Source organism: Tachyglossus aculeatus, chromosome 4, assembly GCF_015852505.1.
Source record: "Tachyglossus aculeatus isolate mTacAcu1 chromosome 4, mTacAcu1.pri, whole genome shotgun sequence".
Classification (NCBI taxonomy): domain Eukaryota; kingdom Metazoa; phylum Chordata; class Mammalia; order Monotremata; family Tachyglossidae; genus Tachyglossus; species Tachyglossus aculeatus.
Window position 1 is genome coordinate 108,960,638 of NC_052069.1, and position 23,494 is coordinate 108,984,131.

Below are 23,494 nucleotides of genomic sequence, written 5' to 3' on the forward strand. Positions count from 1 at the left end.
TCAATTCTGACTAGACAGTTTAAGTTGTCCCAGGACTGCTGAAATGTCTCCATATTAGCCTAAGCACACATTCATGTGCAAAGTTCAGAAAAGATCCAGAAGCATCCTGCCAGCTGTTGACGAAATAGATGGTTCTGCAGTTTAGTCAATAAAATTGCCACCAAAATCGCTTTAACACAAGCATTGACAGCTAGCATGTGGGATGGGGCTTAGAACACACACTCAGCCGCAATAGCTGTTTTCATTTTTTGTTTTTATTCTCACTAAATGCCTCATCATTTAAGTTGCACAATATGACATATCTTCTATTTTATCTCTCCTGAAACTGAAGGAGAGTCTGCTTGGCAGCATAACCAAGAACAGTTTAAAAATAATTCCTTGAATTTCTAAAGTGTTTCTAATTTACCCATATACGTTCACATTGACTACCTCATCTGTGCTCCCAACATCTCTCTGGGGTTGGCAGGGACAGGAATGATTCTCCCCCTTTTCCAAAAAAAACCCCAAAAGAACTCTGAACAACAGAGAGGCTAAGTGTCTTGCCTAAGGACAAACAGGATGACTCTGGAAAAGTCAGGGTTTAGAACCCAGGTCTCTCACCCCTCCAGTTGTGAACTTTATCCACCAATCAATATGATCAGATCATATAAGATGTGACCGCTTAACACATATTTACATCAAATCAATTTCATTTTGTCCAAACTCACGAGTCCACCTTCCTCCATTCGGTCTCTTTGACATTTGTCTGTTTCAGGCTGGGAACAGAAGAGCAACTAACTTATGTAGGTGCCCAGAACTCAACTAAGGCATACAGGAAACCTTAAGACAAGAGCCTGTTCTCAGGCCCAGATTAATTTTTCTGCCCTAGGAAAGAGTTATCCTAGAACTGAGTGAAGCATGATCCATAGTGAAAACTTTGCCCCCTGACTTCATGCCAGTACTATGGATAAAAGAGTTTCCCAATTCTCTCATGCCAATTAAAGATCCGGGTTGAGTTTGGGATGGGCCTGGAAGCAAATCAGCCTGACCCCATTCTACTGAGACCTCAACCCATAAAGGGCTGCTCAGCATTCTGCTCAAATAGGAGAATCCACCTCTGCTCAGTATTAGGAAATAGAAAGCTCACCACATCAAACATCAGAAGCAGCATGGCCTAATGGAAAGAGTATGGGCCTGGGAATCAGAGGACCTGGGTTCTAATCCCAGCTCTGCCATTTGTCTGCTGTGTGACCTTGGGCAAATCACTTCACTTCTCTGTGCCTCAGTTCCCTCAGCTACAAAACAGGCATTCAACGCCTGGTCTTCCTCCTACTTGGACTGTGAGTCCCATGTGGGACCTGATTATCTTGTTATCTCCTCCAGAGTTTAGTACACTGCTGAACACATAGTAAGTACTTAAAAGGGGCCACAGAGCCTTATGCTGCCCTCTTTTTCAGACCCAGGCCCTCCCAACCTCCACAGAGACCCTCTTCAGGAAAGAACCACTGTCCCAAAGCAGCGTTGGATGGAGAAAACTGAGAAAAAAGACTATAAAGTTCAGAACAACTACTCCAGGCTGAAAGATGTCTCTTGGACCCTTTCCTCTATACTGACCCTCTCCCTCCCACCCACACAACCTAATCTGTCCTCACCTTGACCCCATTCTGCTGAAGAGAACAAGGTGCCACCTACACGGGAAGGATCAGAAAAAATTAAAATTGTACTACAGTGTTTGGGAAAGGTCATTGCAACTTACTTTCCCCAGCCTTACCTTTGAAACGCTCCCTGCTGCCATTCAGACTTTGTATTTCCCTGGAGGAATGTAGCTGTATCAGAGCCATTGACTGAAGGGCCAGTGAGAGCAAACAGGTGCACTGGGAAGTACCTAGGCTATATCTCCCTATACTCTTAGCTGCAGGTTCGTTTCTCAGAGTCTTCATGGGTCAAAAAAACCCCTTGTTAAAGTCTGGTGTTCACTGTTGGTTTTAAACTCCTTTGGGAGTAAATTCAGCATCCCCCCTGCACTACTTCCTTCCCCTCCCCACAGCATCTGTATACATGTTTGTACAGATTTATTACTCTATTTATTTTACTTGTACATATTTACTATTCTATTTATTTTGTTAATGATGTGCATCTAGCTTTACTTCTATTGATTCTGATGGCTTGACACCTGTCCAAATGTTTTGGTTTTTTTTTGTCTGTCTCCCCCTTCTAGACTGTGAGCCCGTTGTTGGGTAGGGACTGTCTCTATATGTTGCCAACTTGTGCTTCCCAAGCGCTTAGTACAGTGCTCTGCACACAGTAAGTGCTCAATAAATATGATTGAATGAATGAATGAATGTTGGTGCACCATCCCTGCCACAGTCTCTGTTTTCACTCCCTTGGTTCAGACAGGTCCTTCCTTTGACTGCTGGACTATTCCACAAGTGTCCTAGCTTATGTATTAAGGATCTAGAAAAGGATGGTCTCAGTATGACTATGGGGTTCCGCCCCAGAGGTTAACAAGAAAATACCACAATGAACTGCAACTTCCAGCCATATACATAAACATATTTGTTTACACTGAGCCTGAGGCTTCAGTGAGCACAGTGAGAAAATATTAACTATGCCTGGGGGCCGGTGTCCTTCCAGGTGAGCTATGTCAACTCATTTTAGGCCCCAGGGGAGGGCCAAATGCAATCTGATGTTCTCAAAGTCTCATGGAGTTAAAGGTAGCTGCAATGACATGGTAATTTAGGCCCTTGGAGCTGGATTTTTGAGGCCAAGTTGTCTATGAAGTTTCAGTTGCATAAAATGGGCAAAGGAACCCGTGACTGTACCTGAGGAAACATGACAACTGGGAGGGACTGTGTCTTGGGGACCTTGTCTAATTTTCACCCATGTATTCTTTCCCAGAACTTACTACAGGGCTCTGCATGCAGTATGCACTTAATAAATGCTATTACTCCTACTACTGCACTCTTCTCCTTTCACCTGACCCTTAGAATGACTAATTACTGCTCCTGTTCTGCCTTCCAGGGTTGTTGGAAAAGCCACAGGAGTTGAATAGTCTTCCACCTTGACTCCCAGTATCTACTACAGCAGAGAAAAGGAGTTGACCTCTGCAAGTTAAAAGTCAAGGTTCCAGAAGGGCTAGTGGGTAGGCCTTCTTACCCCTCATCAAGCAAGCACAAAAACCACTCTGTTAGGCAAGAGAATGAGTGATGAGCTGGACTTTAGGTGGGGAATCCAGCTTTGGGGTTCAGAAAGGGCCCCCTTACTTGGGCTAGAAGCTATTTCATTCCCCACTTTTGACCTGCCATAGATCACCACACTGGTCATTGAGCATTGGCATTGACTTTCTTGGGAGTCACAAATGAGCCAAGGTCTTGGCTGAGGGCCAGTTAATGGTATTGCCTCTGTCCCTCTAGCCTCAGCCTCCACAGTCACTAGAACAGCCTCCCCACTAGGTGCTTCAGTACCCTGGTAAGTGGGGGAAGATAGGGATGGGCATTGGCCAAACTCAGCCACGAATGGCTGAGCTGGAGAAAGCATCAAAAATGGTTCTCCAGATCAGTGATTGATCCAGAGGTGAGGCTACAGTTTGGTTTGGGGATCTGGTTGATTTTACTTTCTTTAGCCACTTGAAAAACAAAAAGATTCCAGTATTGGTACTTCAGGTTAAGACATTTGGTAAAACAGAAAGGCCCCATCTGCCTTGAGGCTGTTGCTCCTCTCCCTCTTCTAATCTTCTCCTTCTCCCTTTCTAAAAGCCCAGCTGGTTCTACCAGTTTAGGATCTGGGGAGAAGAGATACTGGGCCACCCTTCAGCCTACTGGACACCTCATTAAAAAGCAACTGATGTACCCTGGTATCCCTCAATCTGTCCTCCTGTGGAAGTGGGAAGCTGCTATAAGATGATATCAACCAGATCCCAGCCTCTGAGTTGGAGTGACTGGGCTTGGTTTGTTTTGAATTCCATACTTCACTATTTCCATTTGCTATAAAACAATCTTAATCATGTCCCACTATTCCTTGTCAGAGCAGAGAAGGGAAAATATGGTGCCGGGAAATATCAGAGAGATTAAAGTTGATCTCTAGTGCAAAGACCCATCCAAATGATCATCTTTCAACTTCCCTAATTTGGAGTTAGGCTCAACAGCCTTTAAAGACAGTGACCTTTTTAAATGGAAATGGAATAGCAAATGGTGTCTGTGTGCATGTGTGTGTGTGTGTGTGTGTGTGTGTGTGTGTGTGTGTGTTATGTTACACCTGGAAAGGGACTGTGTGAGCTACACAGTTCCAGCAATATTAAGCCAGCAGACCTTACTAACTGCCCCTTGTCCAGATGCTTAATTAAAGTTAAAAGCCCCTTTCTTTGCTTTAATGCTGAAGCCTTAGAAGCTAAACCTCCTACCCTGGGCACACTGGGTGCATCAGAAAACACAGATTTCTTTTCCTACTACTAGAAAATCTCCTCTATTGGGTGGTGGTGGGGACACGGAGAAAGGGGAATGAAGAAGGGTATGTTCCCTGGAAAAAAGCTTGGTGAGCTAGTTAACTTTTTTTGTAGTTATTCATGAAACTATAATCCTGAGTAGATCATGATAAATAAGTGTTGTGGAGTCCCCACCCCTGTTCTAGAAACATGGCTTTTACTACTCTGAAACTTGGCATTATTTGAAACTTTGGATTATTTGAAACTAAGGAAAACCAGATTGAACAAAGCTAGATAATTTAATAGGCTTTTGTTTAACATTCACTTGGATTGTGAGTGTCATTCAATAATCGTCAGTGATTCCTTATGTGCCCGATGATTAAGCTATGAAAAAAAGGGATAGGGTCTCTACCTTGGGGCACTGGGTACTACAGTGCCATTACTCTCCATCAGTATTGATTTTCAGGCCTTAAACTGTTGGCTTCTATAAACTACACAGAGATAGGTTAATAGGGAAGAACAACAGGAGCTGCCTTATATTGTGTCTAGAGATTATTATACCAAAGGACATGCCTCTGGCCAAATTCTAGTTCAAGATGCTACATTTGGCTGACATCCAGCGCTGTTCCCACAGCATCTACAATGGCTCTCTTCCAGGCAAAGGCAGCCTCTCAGCAGTGAGTATGCTGTTTTGCTCTCACACCCTTTTCCTTTCATTCCTCTTCTCTCCACTCTCAAAGGGGCAGGTATGCCTCTCTGACTTCAGTGGGAATGACTTAAAACAAAGGCCAAGGGCGACGAGACTAGACACTGGTTAGATGTGTTTGGAAAAGCTCATGTTTCTCCTAACCACTCCGTTGCCAACTCTCTTAGGGACTTGCTTGCACAGCATGTGGCTTTAACCCATGTTTCCATTTCATACTAAACCTCAAGAGTGACTTCCATGAGGTCAAATGGGATTCTAAAAACAACTTAGCCTTGGGCTAATAATAAAAAAACAGTAATTGTGGTAGTTGGAAGCAGCCTGGCCTAGTAGAAAGAGCACAGGGCTGGAAGTCAGAGGACCTGGGTTCTTATCCCAGTTCCACCACTTGCCCACTGTGTGACTTTGGGCAAGTCACTTCACTCTCTGTGCCTCAGTTCCCTCATCTGCAAAATGGGGATTCAATACCTATGCTCCCTCCTAAATAGACTGTGATCCCCATGTGGGACCTGATTATCTTATATTGACTGACCCCAGTGCTTTTGCAGTGTTAGACACTTAGTAACAACAATACAATAACAAATACCACAGTTAATATTATTAAGTGTCAGAGATTATGCTCAAAGCTGGGGAAGGTAGAAGATGATTGGGTTGGACAAATTCCCTGTCCCACATGAGGCTCAGTCTTAATCTTCATTTTACAGATGAGGAAACTGAGGCACAGACAGTTAAATGACTTGTCCAAGGTCACACAGAGGACACGTGGCAGAGCCGGGATTAGAACCCAGGTCCTCGGACTCCCAGGTCCGGGCTCTTTCCCATTAACAACACTGTTTCTTGGGCTGTTACCCACGCAGCAACCAAGAGAAGTTGTTGCAGAAGTACCAAGCTCAAGAGACTATCCCCCCACTCCCACCCTCTAGCCGCTTCCACTTTTCTCCTGTCCCTCTCCAGGCTCACCCAGCAGCCTGAGCACCCTCACCATGACTTAAATTTGCCAGAGCCTCTAAAAATAGACATTCACCACAGATGGAGCAGGCGCACGTCATCAGGGCTGGGATTTCTACCTCCAACTTGGAAAGCTCCCCAAGGTCTAACCTTCTGGGGCTCCTTTGGCTATTTACCGTGGTAAATTTATTTTGGGGTCATTTGTCTGATTTTTTTAAAAATTCTGCCCAGTTTGCTGGCAAAAAGATAATGTGAGACAGCTGGATGGACCAAAGAGAAATGCAGGCTTTGGTTTCTGTTATTTCTTTTGAGAAATACAAAGATGCCTGTTCAGCAATTTTTGAGAAATCAGTCTCTGTCATGGGCCAGGAAATAGATACATTCAAATTATTCTGAATAAATTCCCTAGGGTGAAACACACCTTGTAAAACCCAAAAACTGATCATGTCCTTAACTGTTATGCCACACTTAACATTTTAAAAAGCCATATTCTGGGCCCTTTGGCTGGAATCCATGTGTAGCACAAATGAAATGGATTAGATATATCTGAATTGTACAGGTTAAGTAATATTACTAACACAAAATAACATCATGCCTCATCAATTAATGTTCAAACTCAGTGAATTTAGCAGCTCTGGGTCTTCTCTGTTAGGAAATTGTAGGTACCATTATTTTAAAATAAAGCCTTAGAAACACATTCCTCATATACAAATATTGCTGATTTATAGAGTTTTTCCACCCAGCCTATTCTCTCTCATGGACACCTAATTTAAAAGTAGACAGCCTCTAAAAAACGTTTTTGAAAATATGTATCCTTCATGGGCATTTTGAGTTGTAGGCCGTTTTGGAAAGGGAGCAAATATCATACTGAAATATCCAGGAGGAAAAGGCATTAAAATGAGATTTAAATATAAATGCAGGAGAAATACACTCCCAAGCCTATGGGGTATAGAAATGAACTTCTCTGCATGTCAAAGTACAGCTAACGATTAGAGTATATCTAATCTTTATTAAGTCTTCCCAAATGTGTAATTGGGGTTTCAAACGTGCATCTTAAAAAGATGGTGAGAGAAGTCGATGTGCTCAGATTTCTTAAATCACATAACAGAGAAGTCAATACTGTAAGTAGAAATTAAGTCAGGAAGGGGAAAAGTAGTTGTTGAACAAAAAAGTGAGCTACAACTTTGAAAATAGGGAAAGGGAGTCAGTCAATAGCCTCTCCCATTCCCTCAGTTAATTTTCTTGGAGCTTCTCTCTCTCACTTGATGGGTCACCTGTCCTGTTCTGTTTTTACATCCAAATTTATTTTCAGGGAGAAAAAGCAAAAATGTCCCTTGAAGTGAAATAAAGAGGCTAGTGAAAGCTTTCCCATGTGTGAGCTTCACACTTTTGAGGCACATATAAGTGTCATTGTGAAAACAATATGCTGTGGTGAACTATCCATTCTAATTCTTCTCTTCCATGGATGTATGAGAAAATAGGGATTACGGGCCCTGGGCTTTCTAAATTACAGTTCACTATTGACCATATGCATGAATGGAGGGAACCAAGGGGTGAAGAAAATACAAATCGTTCAAACAGTGGTGGTCAATTTCTTCCCCTTTTGGGCAGTGAGAGGACCCACAGAGTCTATGGGGAGAGGCAGCCCTGGGTAAAGGGAACTTGGAAAGGAGTCCCTAGCGTGAACTCCAGGCGCCTCGGCTTGTGCCAGGCCCAAAGCAGTAAGAGCTTTTAAAAAAAAAAAACTACCATGGATAGTCCTTGTATTATGTAGAGGATTACAATAGAGAGTTAACTCTATTCTCAAAAAGAACTACAATGGATGACAGATAACACATTCCATCCTCCAGTGACACTGACTTGGGAAATGCTCACTGGTGGGGAACGAGTTCAAGCTGGGAAGCCATGACTTGGTGAAGACCCCTGGGGGAAGCTAGCCACTTCCGCACCACTACCTAGAGTTGGGCCACACACTGGGAGGGATCGGTAGGGAGCCAGTCCCACCACCGGGTTCTGAGCCTACCTAATTTTTGCATGCATGCACGGAGCCTTTCTTCAAGATTGGACACTCTGCTCTGAAGCTCGTCGTAGTCATAGGCGCCAATCTCCTCTTGCAGTTCGTTTAGCACTGACGTCAGATTCTGGACCTCCTCTTTAAACTGCAATACCAATTTTGCATCGGCTTTGTACTCTTCCAACACTGGTATCAAAGGCCTAAGTTCATCCATTTTCGTTTTTATTGCCTGCAAGGTTAAAATAAGCTTGGTTCAGTGCCATGCGTGCAAAAATTTGTAACACCCTGCCTTGCTTGTCCTGGCTTCTCCCTAGGTGAGTGCAAATGTGCAAATCCCCATATTTATTTATTTTTGTTGGGTCCAAATGATGACTTAGAAAGAACATATTAAACAGTCTGCAGAACACCAAAATATTTGGGAAAGGCCTTTATTTAGTCAGAATGCAACATCTTAGGGTTACATGCTTTAGATCACATACACAAAGTTTTTTTTTCTTTTTTCAAAAAAAATGCATTGACAAGGGTTCAAACTATTCATGAAATGCATCTACATTCACATGCAAAGGAAGATCTCAGTTGTATTCAAGGTTCCTTAATGATATGGTGCTAATTTTGAAAATAATAATAAAAAAAAAATGCATGGTGCCCAAAGCTCTGTGGCCCTCTTTCATGGTAACATGGGAGTGAACTGCTTCTTCAGTCACTGCAGCATTGAAAAAACTCTCTTTTAAGTTAGCCCTGTAAGCAAGAAAATGAAATACCATTGAGGAACTAGCTTGCTATACTGCCTTACACAGATAGCCATTAATAAACAAATATCCATAATGTAATAAAAGAACTCACGCCTATTTTATTGCTGGAGTTAGCAGAAATAAAATGCTTTAACAGTTATTTAGAATTTCCTCTCCGCAATGTATACTCAAGTTCTTTAAAGCTATTTATGCATGCAAAGAATTCAGTGATTTTTTTTCTTCCCCCAGTTAAGCCAACGTCAAAATGGTCAAAATCATTTAATTATGTTTAAAGTCAAAGATGAGGTTAAAGATAGAGCTAACAGATCTGTAGGTGGAAGATACTTCCATATACTCATTACAGTATGTTTACGGTCAAGAGGCATATCCCTATCCTTTAATCAAGCCGTTTTAATGGACCTGATCCTGTCCGGAGATGTGAGACCACCATTTTTGGTGTTGGGGCATAGGGAGTCCATTTAGTGAAGCCTTTTCTCAGGACAGTAAAATGGCACACAAGAGCTCCTTCTTCTCTAAAGAGTAAACAGTTTCCTCACTTCTCCTTAGCAGGATCAGGTCCAACATTATTTTGTTTAAAATATAGGTTTATAGTCCAAGGTTTATATCTTAATTAGTTTGCCATTTCAAGCTATTTAATGCACAGCTTTTTAAAGTTTTTTTAATCAAACAGTCAATTCATAAAGAAAAATGCAAAGAGAAAAAATGGCAATATTAGTAACGAGGGAGAAAAGAAAGGGAGAAGGAGAGATAAATAAAGGTAAGGGAGAGGCAGAAGGAGAGAGAAAGAGGAAGAAGAAGAGGAAGAGAGAAAGGAGGGGAAAGAGGGGTGGGAGAGATTGGAAAGAGAGGGTGCCACTTGGAAAGAACTAGCTATTTCATTTTAGCTGAGACACCTCAGGAGGTTTTCCCTTTAAAACCAGTTTAGGCTTTTAAAATATTCCTCATTTTGGCCACTGATTCAGCTCTATAAAATAGGTGCTGTATATTTACAAAACCCTGTTTTGGTGCAACTTAGCCCTACATCTCCCATGGTTATACTGAGTCAGACCCAATCAATCATATTTATCGAGTGCTTGTGGGCAGAGTACTGTACTTTTAGACTGTAAGCCCACTGTTGGGTAGGGACTGTCTCTATATGTTGCCAACTTGTACTTCCCAAGCGCTTAGTACAGTGCTCTGCACAGAGTAAGCGCTCAATAAATACGATTGATTGATTGTACTACGCACTTGGGAGAGTACATTATAACAGAGTTGGTAGACACAGGAAGATGAAGCTTCAATTCCCTTGTGCGGTAACATTTAGCAGGGCTTGGAGGGGAAGTTATGGCAAACCAGGTCAAGTGTACATAAGAATATATAGGAAACATGATCCAACCCCATCCCCACCCAAGTGAGTCTCTAATCAGCCCAAGTAGATCCTTCTGCTTCCATCTGTGTCACCGTTTTTTCCTGTCTCTCAAAGGGATTTCCTTGAGAAGCTGTGGAAGGACAATAGAGAATAATGCTTCCCTTCCTCTCACCCCTGCTCAGCTACTCTGCTCCTTGACTACATAAACCCAGTTATTTCAATTACTCATTCAAGAGATGAAGGGTCTGTAAGAAGAAATCTGGGGATGTAGAGGGAAGTGTTAGTGTTAGATGGCATCCTGGGAGTCAGAAGGACCTGGGTTCTAATCCTGGCTCTGCCATTTATCTTCGGTGTGACCTTGGACAAGTCACTTAACCTCTCTGTGCCTCAGTTACCTCATCTGTAAAATCGGGATTAATTCTGTGAGACCCACATGGGCCATGACCTGTGTCCAACCTGATTAGCTTGTATCTCCTCCAGGCTAAGTATATTCCTGGTACATAGTAGGTGCTTAACAAATAAAAAAAAAATTAGGATATGTGGCAAGGAAGGCAGCCATCACACAATTCCTCCAAGCAACCGGTTGCCACTGCTTGGCACAGAATCCTAAAATGAATGAACCATTAGTTTAACCCAGTAATGATATTGCCAAATTGTCATGATTTTGGTATCTTTTTAATTAATTAAAATTAATTAGTAAATTGATGGCATTTATTAAACGATTACTGTATTCAGAGCATGGGGTTCCTGGTGATGTCTTTCCACTAAAGGGAATTTCTCATGGTTCTAAGGAGGGATGACTTGAACCTGAAAATATACTTGCATGTGATTTAAGGGCCACAACTTTCTGAAGAGTTGAAAGAAGGAGAAGTCTAGAGGGGAAAAAAAAGAGAGAGGAGAAAGAAAGAATGGAAGAAGCAAAGAAGAACAGGGGAGAAGCAAAGAGAAACAGTGGAGAAGCAAAGAGTAAGAGGGGAGAAAGCAGGAAGGGAAGAGAGGGAGGATATGGAGAGGGAAGAAAATAGATGGGGGGAGAGGGAGAGAAAAGAGAAAGAGGCATACATACCTTGAACTGCCTTGCCAGGTGTTGCTTGTGACTTTCTTCCACCTGCTTGAATTTAGACTCCAACCCCTTCATCTGGTTCTCCATCTTCTCTACATATTGTAAGTCTCTCTGGGTTCGCCTGTCCAATACTTCTATTGACTGGGACATGTTTTGCACCTGTGAAAAGGGCAAAATGTTCGAGAAATGAACTTCACTCCAAGCAAAATAGCATCATTTGTCTCATGATGGAAGGCGCTGATCTTTGCCTTCCAGCCAATGATGTTAGTGCATAACTGGGATGTGTATGATCACCAATATCTGAGAGTGCTCTAAGAATCCTAAAGCACTGCAAATTGGGTTAGCAAACATTTATTCTACCATGCTCTGGAAACAACTCAACAATCAGGAATGCAAATAGGCCTGATAGTCAAGGATAAAATGAGGCTTAATTTTCTCTTTGATTGGTGGTGATTGTTGTAGTCAAAAGCTTTTTTTTTTTTTTTAAATTTTTCCAGGACGAAATCCTGTTTGGAAAACATAAATATCTAATGAAGAATAATGATAGCAGTGACTTTCAAGCATGAATTCTCTTTATTTTCTAATGCATGCATAAGTAGTCCAGGGAAGGAATTGATTGCTTAAGTGCAGGATGGAGTACCAGGGGAGAGATTCTCACTGTTTACGCGTCAGGACTTTTTTTTTATTTCCCATATACAATCCATCACAGGGCATAATATCACAGGTAGATGCCTAGTCCACAAACATGAGCTTTCAGAACATAAAGTCAAGAATCAATCACCCAGCAAATGAAGAATTGTTGTTTTCTTTTCCTACAAGCAGGTCTAAAGCTAGTCTAACCCCAAGATGTAACTTTAATATTAAACAGGATTTCAGAGAGCCTCAAAGAAAAACTGCTTTAGTGGGCCAAGCCAACCTTCCATCACACTTAATTTGACACAATGGGCTTTTGCGTATGTGATTGTTTTTCAGGCAATGAGAATTGAGGTTGGGATAGCTATACCAGAGACAGCAGCCTCTTGTCAGCAGCCCTATCCAATTTCATCATGGAAAGACACCTTCATAAAGGTGAACCAATAATTTGAAGTTTATTTCCAATCTGAACCTGATTCAACATTGTCTCTTTTTTCAGCACCAGTATCCTTCAAGTTCTGGGCCACATTCACATGGTCTGTCTCCAATTTACCCTTGTTTCACACCCTTTTCCAGATTCTTTACTGAAAGCCACCCCAGGAGCTACATGTGGCTGTTTGTAGGTTGAAAGACCCATATTAGAACATGAACCTCAATATCTAGTGAAAAAGAAAATGCTCCTCTTGCAATAATGACTTGACTTTCCCTGAGGTGAGAAAGATGGTGACTTGGGTGTAATCTGTTATCAAGATAAGGCAATCTTGTTCATGGGCCTGCCAGCCCTGCTTCTTAGATTTTAATACCATTAAAATATGGATGCAGACTGGCCTCTGGCAACTTTGGCAAGCCTTCCCATTACTCCATGTTTCTATCAGTAGGATTAAAGAGCAGAAATGCAATTTTACTCTTACCTGAAAATGGAACTTCTGTCTTTAAAGTCATTTTCATTCCAAGTAGCTCAGTTGGGTAAACAGATGTACGGCAGTAATCATCTAAAATGCTATTAGCCTTTTCTGCTAATGAAACTGTGTACTGGATATATTATGCTAACAACAAAGGCAAGTAGGAATGGATACCATTACACCTTGGATTAACATCCTCTTTCCCTTAAAGGGCTTTCACCTGTATGGTCTCATATTTGTCCTCACCCTTGTTCCATGAGATAGGCATCTTAATCTGTACCTGGGCATATTTCACGGCTGGGGGAACCGAGGGAGAGAAAGGTTAGGGTTGTAGTGTGAGAGAGAGACAAGGTCTTCTGATGCCAGGACTCCAGGCTTTAGACAATCCTGCCTCCTCTGTTTCTGGTGGGAGTGCAGGTGGTGGGGGCAGGTGGGGGCGGTGACACTGCTGCCTCTTAAAGAGGCAGATCCATGTCAGTAGGTTAACTCCTTCTGAATGATAACAGAATCCCTGAAAATGTGTTCAGATGATTTACAACAGCACTGGGCCAAGCAGGGACTCAATATTTGCTCCAGGAGTGGTTGGATTAAGAGATGGTGCCCCAGCAGCCTTAATTAATTTTCAAGGTGAGAGCCCAAGGTCTGGGCCACCTCTCACACTGTATTTCCTGAATCTATACAAGACAGAATGGCAAGGAAGAGATCATCTGTGCAGGAGGTCCAGATAGGCCCACAGATCAGAAGGAAGACAGACTTTGCCTATTAGTTGACTCCACTGAAAGAAGTGTCAGACCCCCCAGCCTGGCTTCTTTATCCCACATCATTTAGGCAGATCTTCCACCACTTAACCTGGGGTTTCCCCCAAGATTCTCCATCTGAACAGGCAGATGGCAAGCACGCGTTATTCTCAATGTTCAGATGGGAAATGAGCCTGAGGGGTGGCAGTGATTTCTGCATGGTTGCCTCATCTCCATTTCAGGGCTTCCAAATCTCTGGAAGACCCTCTTAAAGGAGCAAAACACACTTGCAAAGACTCAGAATTTCCCTACTGGCAGTGGGACTTTAAAAGGACCACCTGCATGGAAGGCAAGTGATAGTTAATGATATAATAATAATTATAGTGGTATTTGTTAAGCACTTACTATGTGCGAAGCACTGTTCTAAGGGGGGGGGGGTACAAGGTGATCAGGTTGTCCCACATGGGGCTCACAGTCTTCATCCCCATTCTACAGATGAGGTAATTGGAGGTATAGATAAGTTAAGTGGCTTGCCCATGGTCACATAGCTGACAAGTGGAGGAGTTGGGATTTGAACCCATGACCTCTGACTCCCAAGCCCGCGCTCTTACCAAATATTGATTGATCATCAATGTCACACTTTTGGAAGAGTGGTCTTTCCCTGAAGGGCAAACAGGGGATGAACCATTGGCTAAAACTGATATCAGGGAGGCTTCTCTGCATAGTCCCAAAGAACAGATGCCGAATGCTTACTGAATGTTTGATGCAAGAACGGGGGCTTTTGGGGAGTGGTTACTCAGCCTTCTCCAATCTCCCAGGCTACTGGCATCCCTTGGGAGAGATAACAAGGCTTTTGGGAAGTGAATTCATTCTTCCACACCCTTGGAGCACTGTATACCTATTTATAATATATTAGCTTAATAGAGAGCTCCAGTACCATCTAACAGACTGGAAAAATCTTCCCAGCCCTTCCCACACTTACCAGAACTATAAGTGAAATGTATTGGCTAGTGGTGAGCATTAGTACTTTGGCAAAGGGCTATAGAAGTCCCATGGGTTGCATTTTCAAAGTCCTGATTTCTCCCTGGCCAATATGCTTTTATGCCCTGGGCCTGCAGATGGGGGTCAGTTCGTGTGGCTTGCTCATGCACTGGTATTGTGGGCATGTGCCAAGCTGGAATTCCCATCCCATTTCCAGAGACTGCCTAAATCCCTATGTAGGAATCCTAGCTGATCTTGGTTAATTGAATATTGGCTAAAGAACAATTGAAGGTTTGCCTTCGTCCTGGAAAATCTATACAGAACCAAATGAAAGGAAAAGGTTTTTGTCCCTTCCTCAAAATAGACTGTCTAAAATGGCAGAGTGCTCCACTCACTAAACTCCATCACGGGAATGAAGAGAATTGACGAGATGACTCAATCTGCCTTTACTATTCCAAAGCACCAGAGCTATTATTTTAAAGATTTACCTTTATTCTGAGTCAGCTATTAAATAGTCACCCTTGCCCCTTGGAAGGTGGCTACCCAGTCCATGAGATATAAGGGCCAGGCTGTTATGAGACTCTGGCACACTGTGAAAACCCCTTTCTCTGTCTGTTACACTACTCTCCAAGAGATTTTATTTCAATGATTCATTTTGGTAAGATGTTCTCGTTAAATACTAGGGGGTTTCCTAAGTCTGAAGCCTTTATCAATGGAGCTCTGTTTGTTTGATGATTTACACCATTTGCTGTTGACAAAGCTATAATCACCCATTCAATTCAAATATTTTGCCAAGGCCCTCATCGTCAGAGCATGCACACAGCCACGGTAGTCACATTACAGCCCAAGACCCCAGTTAAGTTAAACAACAACATTCAAAGAAAACAGAGTTTCTTCAATGGACTGGCTTTCCAAAGACTAAAGTGATCACCCCGACAAGTATTCAGTGAGATTCTTTTGATCTCCTTGTCCTGTAGACTGTGAAAAATGAATCAAATAGATTTCAGTGCAAAAAAAAGGAAACTGTAAATTATAATTTCATAGTATTTGAAACTTCTGTTATTTTACCCAGTCATTTTAATAGCTAACCAACCCAAATAAGTCAAAGATCCTGATTTAATTACACTGACTACTTCTTCTTCAAGACCCCCCCACCCCTCCCACCCCCTAAAAAGCTGATGAAAACCTTTGTTTCTTCAAGCCACCTTCAGAAAATCTAGAAACTCTAGAAATAAATCAGGGAGGACAGCCCCAGGACTCTGCTCTTGAACTAACTCCACTGGAACTTTCCTGCCTTCCAGTCAGTGATTCATACCTTTTCTAATAGCTGCCTCAGCTGTTTTGTCCTGGCATCACGAGAGCACATGGTCTGCTGGGGCGCCACCACCGTACATATACACCGGCCTTCACTGTCCTGGGCAGAGCTGTAAACCTGCCAGCTTTCCTCTGGATTGGTAGGCAACACCTAGAAAGGGTCAAAAGGGACGGGGAGGGTGGAAGGAGAGAGGAAGAGAGAATGTAAGAGAAATGGTCAAGGAAAACGGCAGCAGAGAATAAGATTTATTAAAAAGAAAGAAGCAGTTGGGGCTGAGGGAGTGGTCTGTGGGATCCTCTTAACCAATGGAATGAGAAAACTCATTTTGCAGGTAGCATTACTCAACTGTATGTCTTGACAAATGGAGGAAGGCAAAAATGCATTCGTTTATTTGAAGAGGCATTCGATTCAGCCCCAAGGATTTTCAAGAATTTGGCCTCAAAACAAATGGCGGATACATTTAAGAAAACAAGGGGGTGGGGATGGGGGCGGGGGAGGATGGAAAGTGAAGAAAATTAGAGGACACGATCTAGGGAGAAGTGAACAAAAGGGAGAGAAAGGATGAAAAGTATGGTTTGCATGATTCATCTGAAAAGAAGATATTTGGTGCACGGAAGAATCAGAGACATCTGAGCCCTTTCTGTTAGTATTGTTAGTGTTAAGGCATTGCCCAGTTTCTCCTTAACACTTCGAGCACAAAATGAAACTGGGGAGGAGCAACAGTACTGGAAACTGAACCCCATTTTTGGAGCTGAAATCAATGCCCGCCGCCCCCCCCCCCCCCCCGCCCCCCCGGCTCCCGGGGGGTGCTCTCCAAGGTGCTGAAATCCAGAAATTACTGATTTTGAGCAAAACATTTTGCATTTAACTTCTCTTGTTTTGTCTTCAAACTGCTCCAGCGATTTTAGGAAGTTGTGAAGTCTTTTTCAGCATCACACAAAACTGCCACATAGAGATGGTCGAATTAAAAACCCTGAAACCGAACTAGCTAATGAGAGATACAACCTTGCAGATTCATCTAGCCTCCCTGTACAGTCATTTTCTCCTTTTTAAGGCACATACAGTGCTTAAGCTGAAGCCCTAAATAGTTTCTAGCTTGTGTAGTCCCTAATGCATGCCTAAAACCAATTTATATTTCCTAACTCGATATTTAAAATTTATTATTAACCTTTATTCTTGCCTCTGATCACCTGATCTCTTTTCTGCTCATTATTTTTTACAATTGGCAAGAAGGGGGAAGAACAGGGTAAAAAAAATCTATAACACCAACGAGAACATCTATTTTATCTTACTCATTTTAAATTAAAGTGGCTCTATATGTCCAGGTGAGATGAAATGGAATCATTAAAACAAATACTAGAAAATTTGTCTTCAAGCAGGAGGGTAGTTAAATGCAGCATCTTTCTTAAAAGGAGAAGCACTCAGCCTGAGGTGGGTGGTGGTAACTCTTTAGTGTCCAGGAGATGGAAGGTTGCCCTTCAGACTCTCCTTTCTGACAAATGGGGGTCTTTCCTAGCCAAAGAGGAACTGAATAGGGAATACTGGGCCTAACCATTTGAAAAGAAAAAGCCCAATAATGCCAAAGACTCTGACTTTAATTTAAACATCAGTCTTTCAAAAACACAATCAACACCCGACCAAAAAGAATGACAGCAGACATTCGAATCAATGCATTTACACACACACACACACAAAATTTTTACAGGGAACAAAATCCTGACCTTAATGGCTATTGACTTTAGTCAACGGAGAAGAGCAAATCCTAATCTTAAAAGAGCCAGGCACCCCTCCCAAGTCCATCTGTTAACAGGAGAAGGCCAGCCTGGGGGAGGGAGGGAAATTCTGCCCTCCCCCCACATCAGGCCTCCTTTAATTGGCATAGCTAAAAGGGAAGACACCCCGGCCTCCGCACTCCCACTCGGAATTCTGTTTCCCACCAAGGACTCCACTTTGACACTTTCCAACTTGCCCAGCCTGGGACTGTTATGCAATAGGAAGGATCTCAGCCGTGAGGGAAGGGAAGGCCATGGGAAAAGAGACAGAGAGGAAAGAGAGAGAAAGAGACAGAGAGAGAAAAAGAGAGAGAAGAGAGAGAAACGTTGGTTACGGGATTCAACGAGGGCAGTACCACCCCTAGCCCAACCCAGAACCGCAATGGGGGCTCCACTGTCCCTGATGCTTCCCTCTCCGGTCGAAGCTCCCTTCCCTCAGCCCATCCATCTATCCATCCATTCATCCTCAACTCAGCTCAAGGAGCAACTATTTAAGAGAAAATCGAGAAAGTCTCGCGGTTAACCCCACACTGCCCAAGGCTCTGCGAGGGGGCAAGGCACAGCCCTTGGGGGACGTTGGCTTCGCAGAGGACAACGACTACTTCTGCCCAACTCCGTGGGCGACTAGGGGAGGTGGGTGGGCAGAGGAAGACCCTAACGTCCCGCTCCCCCCCGCCCCCAAGTGAAAACAGAAACGCTTTTCAGGGACCTGCCCCTTTCCAAACATGCATCCCAAAAGACCCGCTTCTTTCCCATCCCAGCTCTTCCCCAAGCCACACCTGGATCCAGCTGGGCGACCCCTCCGGGGAATGGGGCGGAGAAAGGGGGAAACCTGGATTTAGTTTCCTGTAAAAATTGTGGCTGTGTATGGGGGGGGGGGGGGTATTTTCATGCCTGCGTGTGCTTAAATGCATTGATTTGAATGCCCCCTGTCATTCTCTTTGGTCGGCTGTTGATTGGGGTTGATGTTTAAATAATAATAATAATGGTATTTGTCAAGCGCTTACTATGTGCCAAGCACTGTTCTAAGCGCTGAATTAAAGTCAGAGTCTTTGGCATTATTGGGCTTTTTTTTCCCCCTCCAACGGTCTGGCCCATACTCAGTTCCTTTTTGGCTAGAAGAGCCCCCCATTTGTCAGAAAGGAGGGTCTGAAAGGCAACCTTCCATCCCTCCTGGACCCTCAAGAGTGACCACCCCTCACCCCAGGCTGCGTGTATCTCCACTTATGTGAGCATTGGTGGTTCGGTGGTAGAATTCTCCCCTCCCACGCGGGTTCGATTCCCAGCCAAGGCAGAGGTTTAGAGAAGCAGCGTGGCTCGGTGGAAAGAGCCCGGGAGTCAGAGGTCGTGGGTTCAAATCCCGGCTCTGCCAATTGTCAGCTGTGTGATTTTGGGCAAGTCACAATCAATCAATCAATCGTATTTATTGAGCGCTTACTGTGTGCAGAGCACTGTACTAAGCGCTTGGGAAGTACAAGCTGGCAACATCTAGAGACGGGCCCTACCCAACAGTGGGCTCACAGTCTCTGGGCCTCCGTTACCTCACCTGTAAAACGGGGATTAAGACTGTGAGCCCCCCGTGGGACAACCTGATTACGTTGTAACCTCCCCAGCACTTAGAACAGTGCTTTGCACATAGTAAGCGCTTAATAAATGCCATTATTATTATTATTATTATAAGCGCCCTCCCGCTCGAAGACGACTTGCCTGGTATGAGTTTTAATGCCAGACTCCCCCCATCCAGCCCCCCCTCCCCACCCAAACTCCGGAGCCGGGGAGAGGGCATCGCACTTACGCCTGGGCAAGTCACTTAACTTCTCTGGGCCTCCGTTACCTCACCTGTGAAATGGGGATTGAGACTGTGAGCCCCCCGTGGGACAACCTGATTACCTTGTAACCTCTGCAGCGCTGAGAACAGTGCTTTGCACATAGTAAGCGCTTAATTAATGCCATTATTATTATAAGCGCCCTACCGCTCCTTAGAACGGTGCTTTGCACATAGTAAGCGCTTAATTAATGCCATTATTATTATTATTATAAGCGCCCTCCCGCTCCTTAGAACGGTGCTTTGCACATAGTAAGCGCTTAATAAATGCCATTATTATTATTATAAGCGCCCTCCCGCTCCTTAGAACAGTGCTTTGCACATAGTAAGCGCTTAATTAATGCCATTATATTATTATAAGCGCCCTCCCGCTCCTTAGAACGGTGCTTTGCACATAGTAAGCGCTTAATTAATGCCATTATTATTATTATTATAAGCGCCCTCCCGCTCCTTAGAACGGTGCTTTGCACATAGTAAGCGCTTAATTAATGCCATCATTATTATTATTATAAGCGCCCTCCCGCTCCTTAGAACGGTGCTTTGCACATAGTAAGCGCTTAATTAATGCCATTATTCTTCTTATTCTTATTATAAGCGCCCTCCCGCTGGAAGACGACTTGCCTGGTATGAGTTTTAATGCCAGACTGCCCCCCCCTCCATCCCCCCCCCGCCCCCAAACTCCGGAGCCGGGGAGAGGGCATCGCACTTACGCCGGTGCTCCTGTCCAGGGTGCCCCCCCCGGCCGCCGTCAACTTGGTGGTGTTGAGCCCCACCAGCGAGGGCAGCGTCTGGGACATCCAGTTGGTGATCATGGCCATGGTGCTCAGGACGACCCCAATCTTGAGCAGGGGCACCGACATCGCGGCTGGGGTCGGCTCCGCCCGCCGCCCTTCATGCCGAGGCGGCCCGGGGCTGCGGCTGCGGCTGCCGCTGCTGCTGCTGCTGCTGCTGCTGCCGCGGGCTGGGCGCCGCCACCGCCGCCTTCCCCCGCCGCCCCTTGGGCCCGGCCGCCCTCCGGTGCCCGGGCATCGCCCTCCCCGCCCCCCACCCCCCGGGGCTGGGCAGGGGCTCAGGGGAGACCCCCAAGCGGGGCCGTCGTCGCGGGCTCTCCCGCCGGCTCCCCCGTGGCCCTTCCCTCGGGCTGCGCCGGTGGCCGCCGCCGCCGCCGCCCTGGCCGCCCCTCCGTGTGCCCGGCTGGCGCCGCGCTGGGCATCGCCTCCCGCTGCCAGCTGCCAGCGCCCTGCCCGGCCCGGCCCGGCCCCAAGGAGACAGGTGGGCGTGGCCAGGGCCGGCAGGGGGCGTGGCCTCCTCCCCGAGGGGGCGTGGCCCGGCCCCTCCCGGGCTCCTGATTGGAGGACGCAACATGGACGTGGAACACGTCCCGCCGCTGCTGCTCTCCGGCGCCCCCTGCAGACACGTGCCCGCCCCTGCAGGCCCCGGAGCCCCGCCCCTTTTCATTACTGTGTACTAAGCGCTTGGGAAGTACAAGGGGACTGAGCCCCCTCCTTCCTCTCCCCCTCATTCATTCATTCAATCGTGTTTATTGAGCGCTTACTGTGTACTAAGCGCTTGGGAAATACAAGGAGACTGAGCCCCCTCTTTCCTCTCCCCCTCATTCGTTCATTCAATCGTGTTTATTGAGCGCTTACAGTGTACTAAGCGCTTGCGAAGTACAGGGGGACTGATCCCCCTCTTTCCTCTCCCCCTCATTCGTTCAATCGTATTTATTGAGCGCTTACTGTGTACTAAGCGCTTGGGAAGTAAAGGGGACTGAGCCCCCTCCTTCCTCTCCCCCTCATTCGTTCATTCAATCGTGTTTATTGAGCGCTTACAGTGTACTAAGCGCTTGCGAAGTACAGGGGGACTGAGCCCCCTCTTTCCTCTCCCCCTCATTCGTTCAATCGTATTTATTGAGCGCTTACTGTGTACTAAGCGCTTGGGAAGTACAAGGGGACTGAGCCCCCACTTTCCTCTCCCCCTCATTCATTCATTCAATCGTGTTTATTGAGCGCTTACTATGTACTAAGCGCTTGGGAAGTACAAGGGGACTGAGCCCCCTCTTTCCTCTCCCCCTCAATCATTCATTCATTCAATCGTGTTTATTGAGCGCTTACTGTGCACTAAGCGCTGGGGAAGTACAAGGGGACTGAGCCCCCCTCTTTCCTCTCCCCCTCATTCATTCATTCAATCGTGTTTATTGAGCGCTTACTGTGCACTAAGCGCTGGGGAAGTACAAGGGGACTGAGCCCCCTCCTTCCTCTCCCCCTCATTCATTCATTCAATCGTGTTTATTGAGCGCTTACTGTGTGCAGAGCACTGTACTAAGCGCTTGGGAAGTACAAGAGGACTGAGCCTCCTCCTTCCTCTCCCCCTCATTCAATCGTGTTTATTGAGCGCTTACTGTGTACTAAGCGCTTGGGAAATACAAGGGGACTGAGCCCCCTCTTTCCTCTCCCCCTCATTCATTCATTCATTCATTCAATCGTGTTTATTGAGCGCTTACTGTGTACTAAGCTCCTGGGAAGTACAAGGGGACTGAGCCCCTCCTTCCTCTCCCCCCATTCATTCATTCAATCGTATTTATTGAGCGCTTACTGTGTGCAGAGCACTGAACTAAGCACTTGGGAAGTACAAGGGGACTGAGCCCCCTCCTTCCTCTCCCCCTCATTCATTCATTCAATCGTGTTTATTGAGCGCTTACTGTGTACTAAGCGCTTGGGAAGTACAAGAGGACTGAGCCCCCTCCTTCCTCTGCCCCTCATTCATTCATTCAATCGTATTTACTGAGCGCTTACTGTGTGCAGAGCACTGTACTAAACGCTTGGGAAATACAAGTTGGCAACATATAGAAACGGTCCCTACCCAACAGTGGGCCCTGCCTTACCTCCTTCACCTCCCCACAGCACCTGTGTATATTTATATATCTATATATAGATATATATAAATAGATATATAGATATATGTAGATATGTTTGTACATATTTATTACTCCATTTATTTATTTTACTGGTACATATTCATTCATTCAATCGTATTTATTGAGAGCTTACTGTGTGCAGAGCACTGTATTAAGCCCCTGGGAAGTACAAGTTGGCAACATATAGAGACGGTCCCTACCCAACAGCGGGCCCTCTGGTGCCCCTTCATTCAGAAAAGCAGCGTGCCTCAGTGGAAATGATAACAATAATAATGATGACATTTATAAAGTGCTTACTATGTGCAAAGCACTGTTCTAAGCGCTTGGGAGATTACAAGGTGATCAGGTTGTCCAACGGGGGGCTCACAGTCTTCATCCCCACTCTACAGAGCAGGTAACTGAGGCACAGAGAAGTGAAGTGACTAGCCCAAAGTCACACAGCTGACAATTGGAAGAGCCGGGATTTGAACCCATGACCTCTGACTCCAAAGCCCGGGCTCTTTCCACTGAGCCACGCTGCTTCTCTGGAAAGCCCGGGCTTGGGAGGCAGAGGTCATGGATTTGAATCCCGATTCCGCTACATTCATTCATTCATTCAATCGTATTTACTGAGCACTTACTGTGTGCAAAGCACTGTACTAAGTGCTTGGGAAGTACAAGTTGGCAATGCGTCTGCTGTATTACCTTGGGCAAGTCACTTCACTTCTCGGAGCCTCAGTTATCTCATCTGTAAAATGGGGATGAAGACTGTGAGCCCCATGTGGGACAACCTGATCGATCGATCAATCAATCAATCGTATTTATTGAGCGCTTACTGTGTGCAGAGCACTGTACTAAGCGCTTGGGAAGTACAAGTTGGCAACATATAGAGACAGTCCCTACCCAACAGTGGGCTCACAGTCTAAAAGATCCGCACGAAGCACTGTTCTAAGCGCTGGGGAAGATACAAGGTGAACAGGTTGTCCCATGTGGGGCTCACAGTCTTCATCCCCATTTTACAGATGAGGTAACAGGCTCAGAGAAGTGAAGTGACTTGCCCAAGGTCACACAGCAGACGTGTGGTGGAACTGGGATTAGAACCCGTGACCTCTGACTCTCAAGCCCACGCTCTTTCCACTGAGACCCATGTGGGACAACCCGATTACCTTGTATCCCCCCAGCACTTAGAACTTGGCACATAGTAAG

General features: G+C 45.1%; 1 protein-coding gene across 2 annotated transcripts in view; it reads right to left on the reverse strand.

Moving 5' to 3' along the window:
• OLFM1 (olfactomedin 1) overlaps positions 1 to 23,494 on the reverse strand; it is a 64,906-nt gene that overhangs the window by 19,974 nt on the left and 21,438 nt on the right. The window contains exons 1-4 of one of the 2 annotated variants that reach the window (XM_038744921.1): positions 20,103 to 20,335; positions 15,796 to 15,945; positions 11,231 to 11,386; positions 8,074 to 8,293 (exon numbers count right to left, since the gene is read on the reverse strand). In XM_038744921.1, the coding sequence (XP_038600849.1) occupies positions 8,074 to 8,293; positions 11,231 to 11,386; positions 15,796 to 15,945; positions 20,103 to 20,252 (676 nt within the window). In that variant the 5' untranslated portion in view covers positions 20,253 to 20,335. Of the gene's footprint in view, positions 1 to 8,073; positions 8,294 to 11,230; positions 11,387 to 15,795; positions 15,946 to 20,102; positions 20,336 to 23,494 lie in introns of those variants that run through there. The other variant, XM_038744923.1, reaches the window with a different exon arrangement.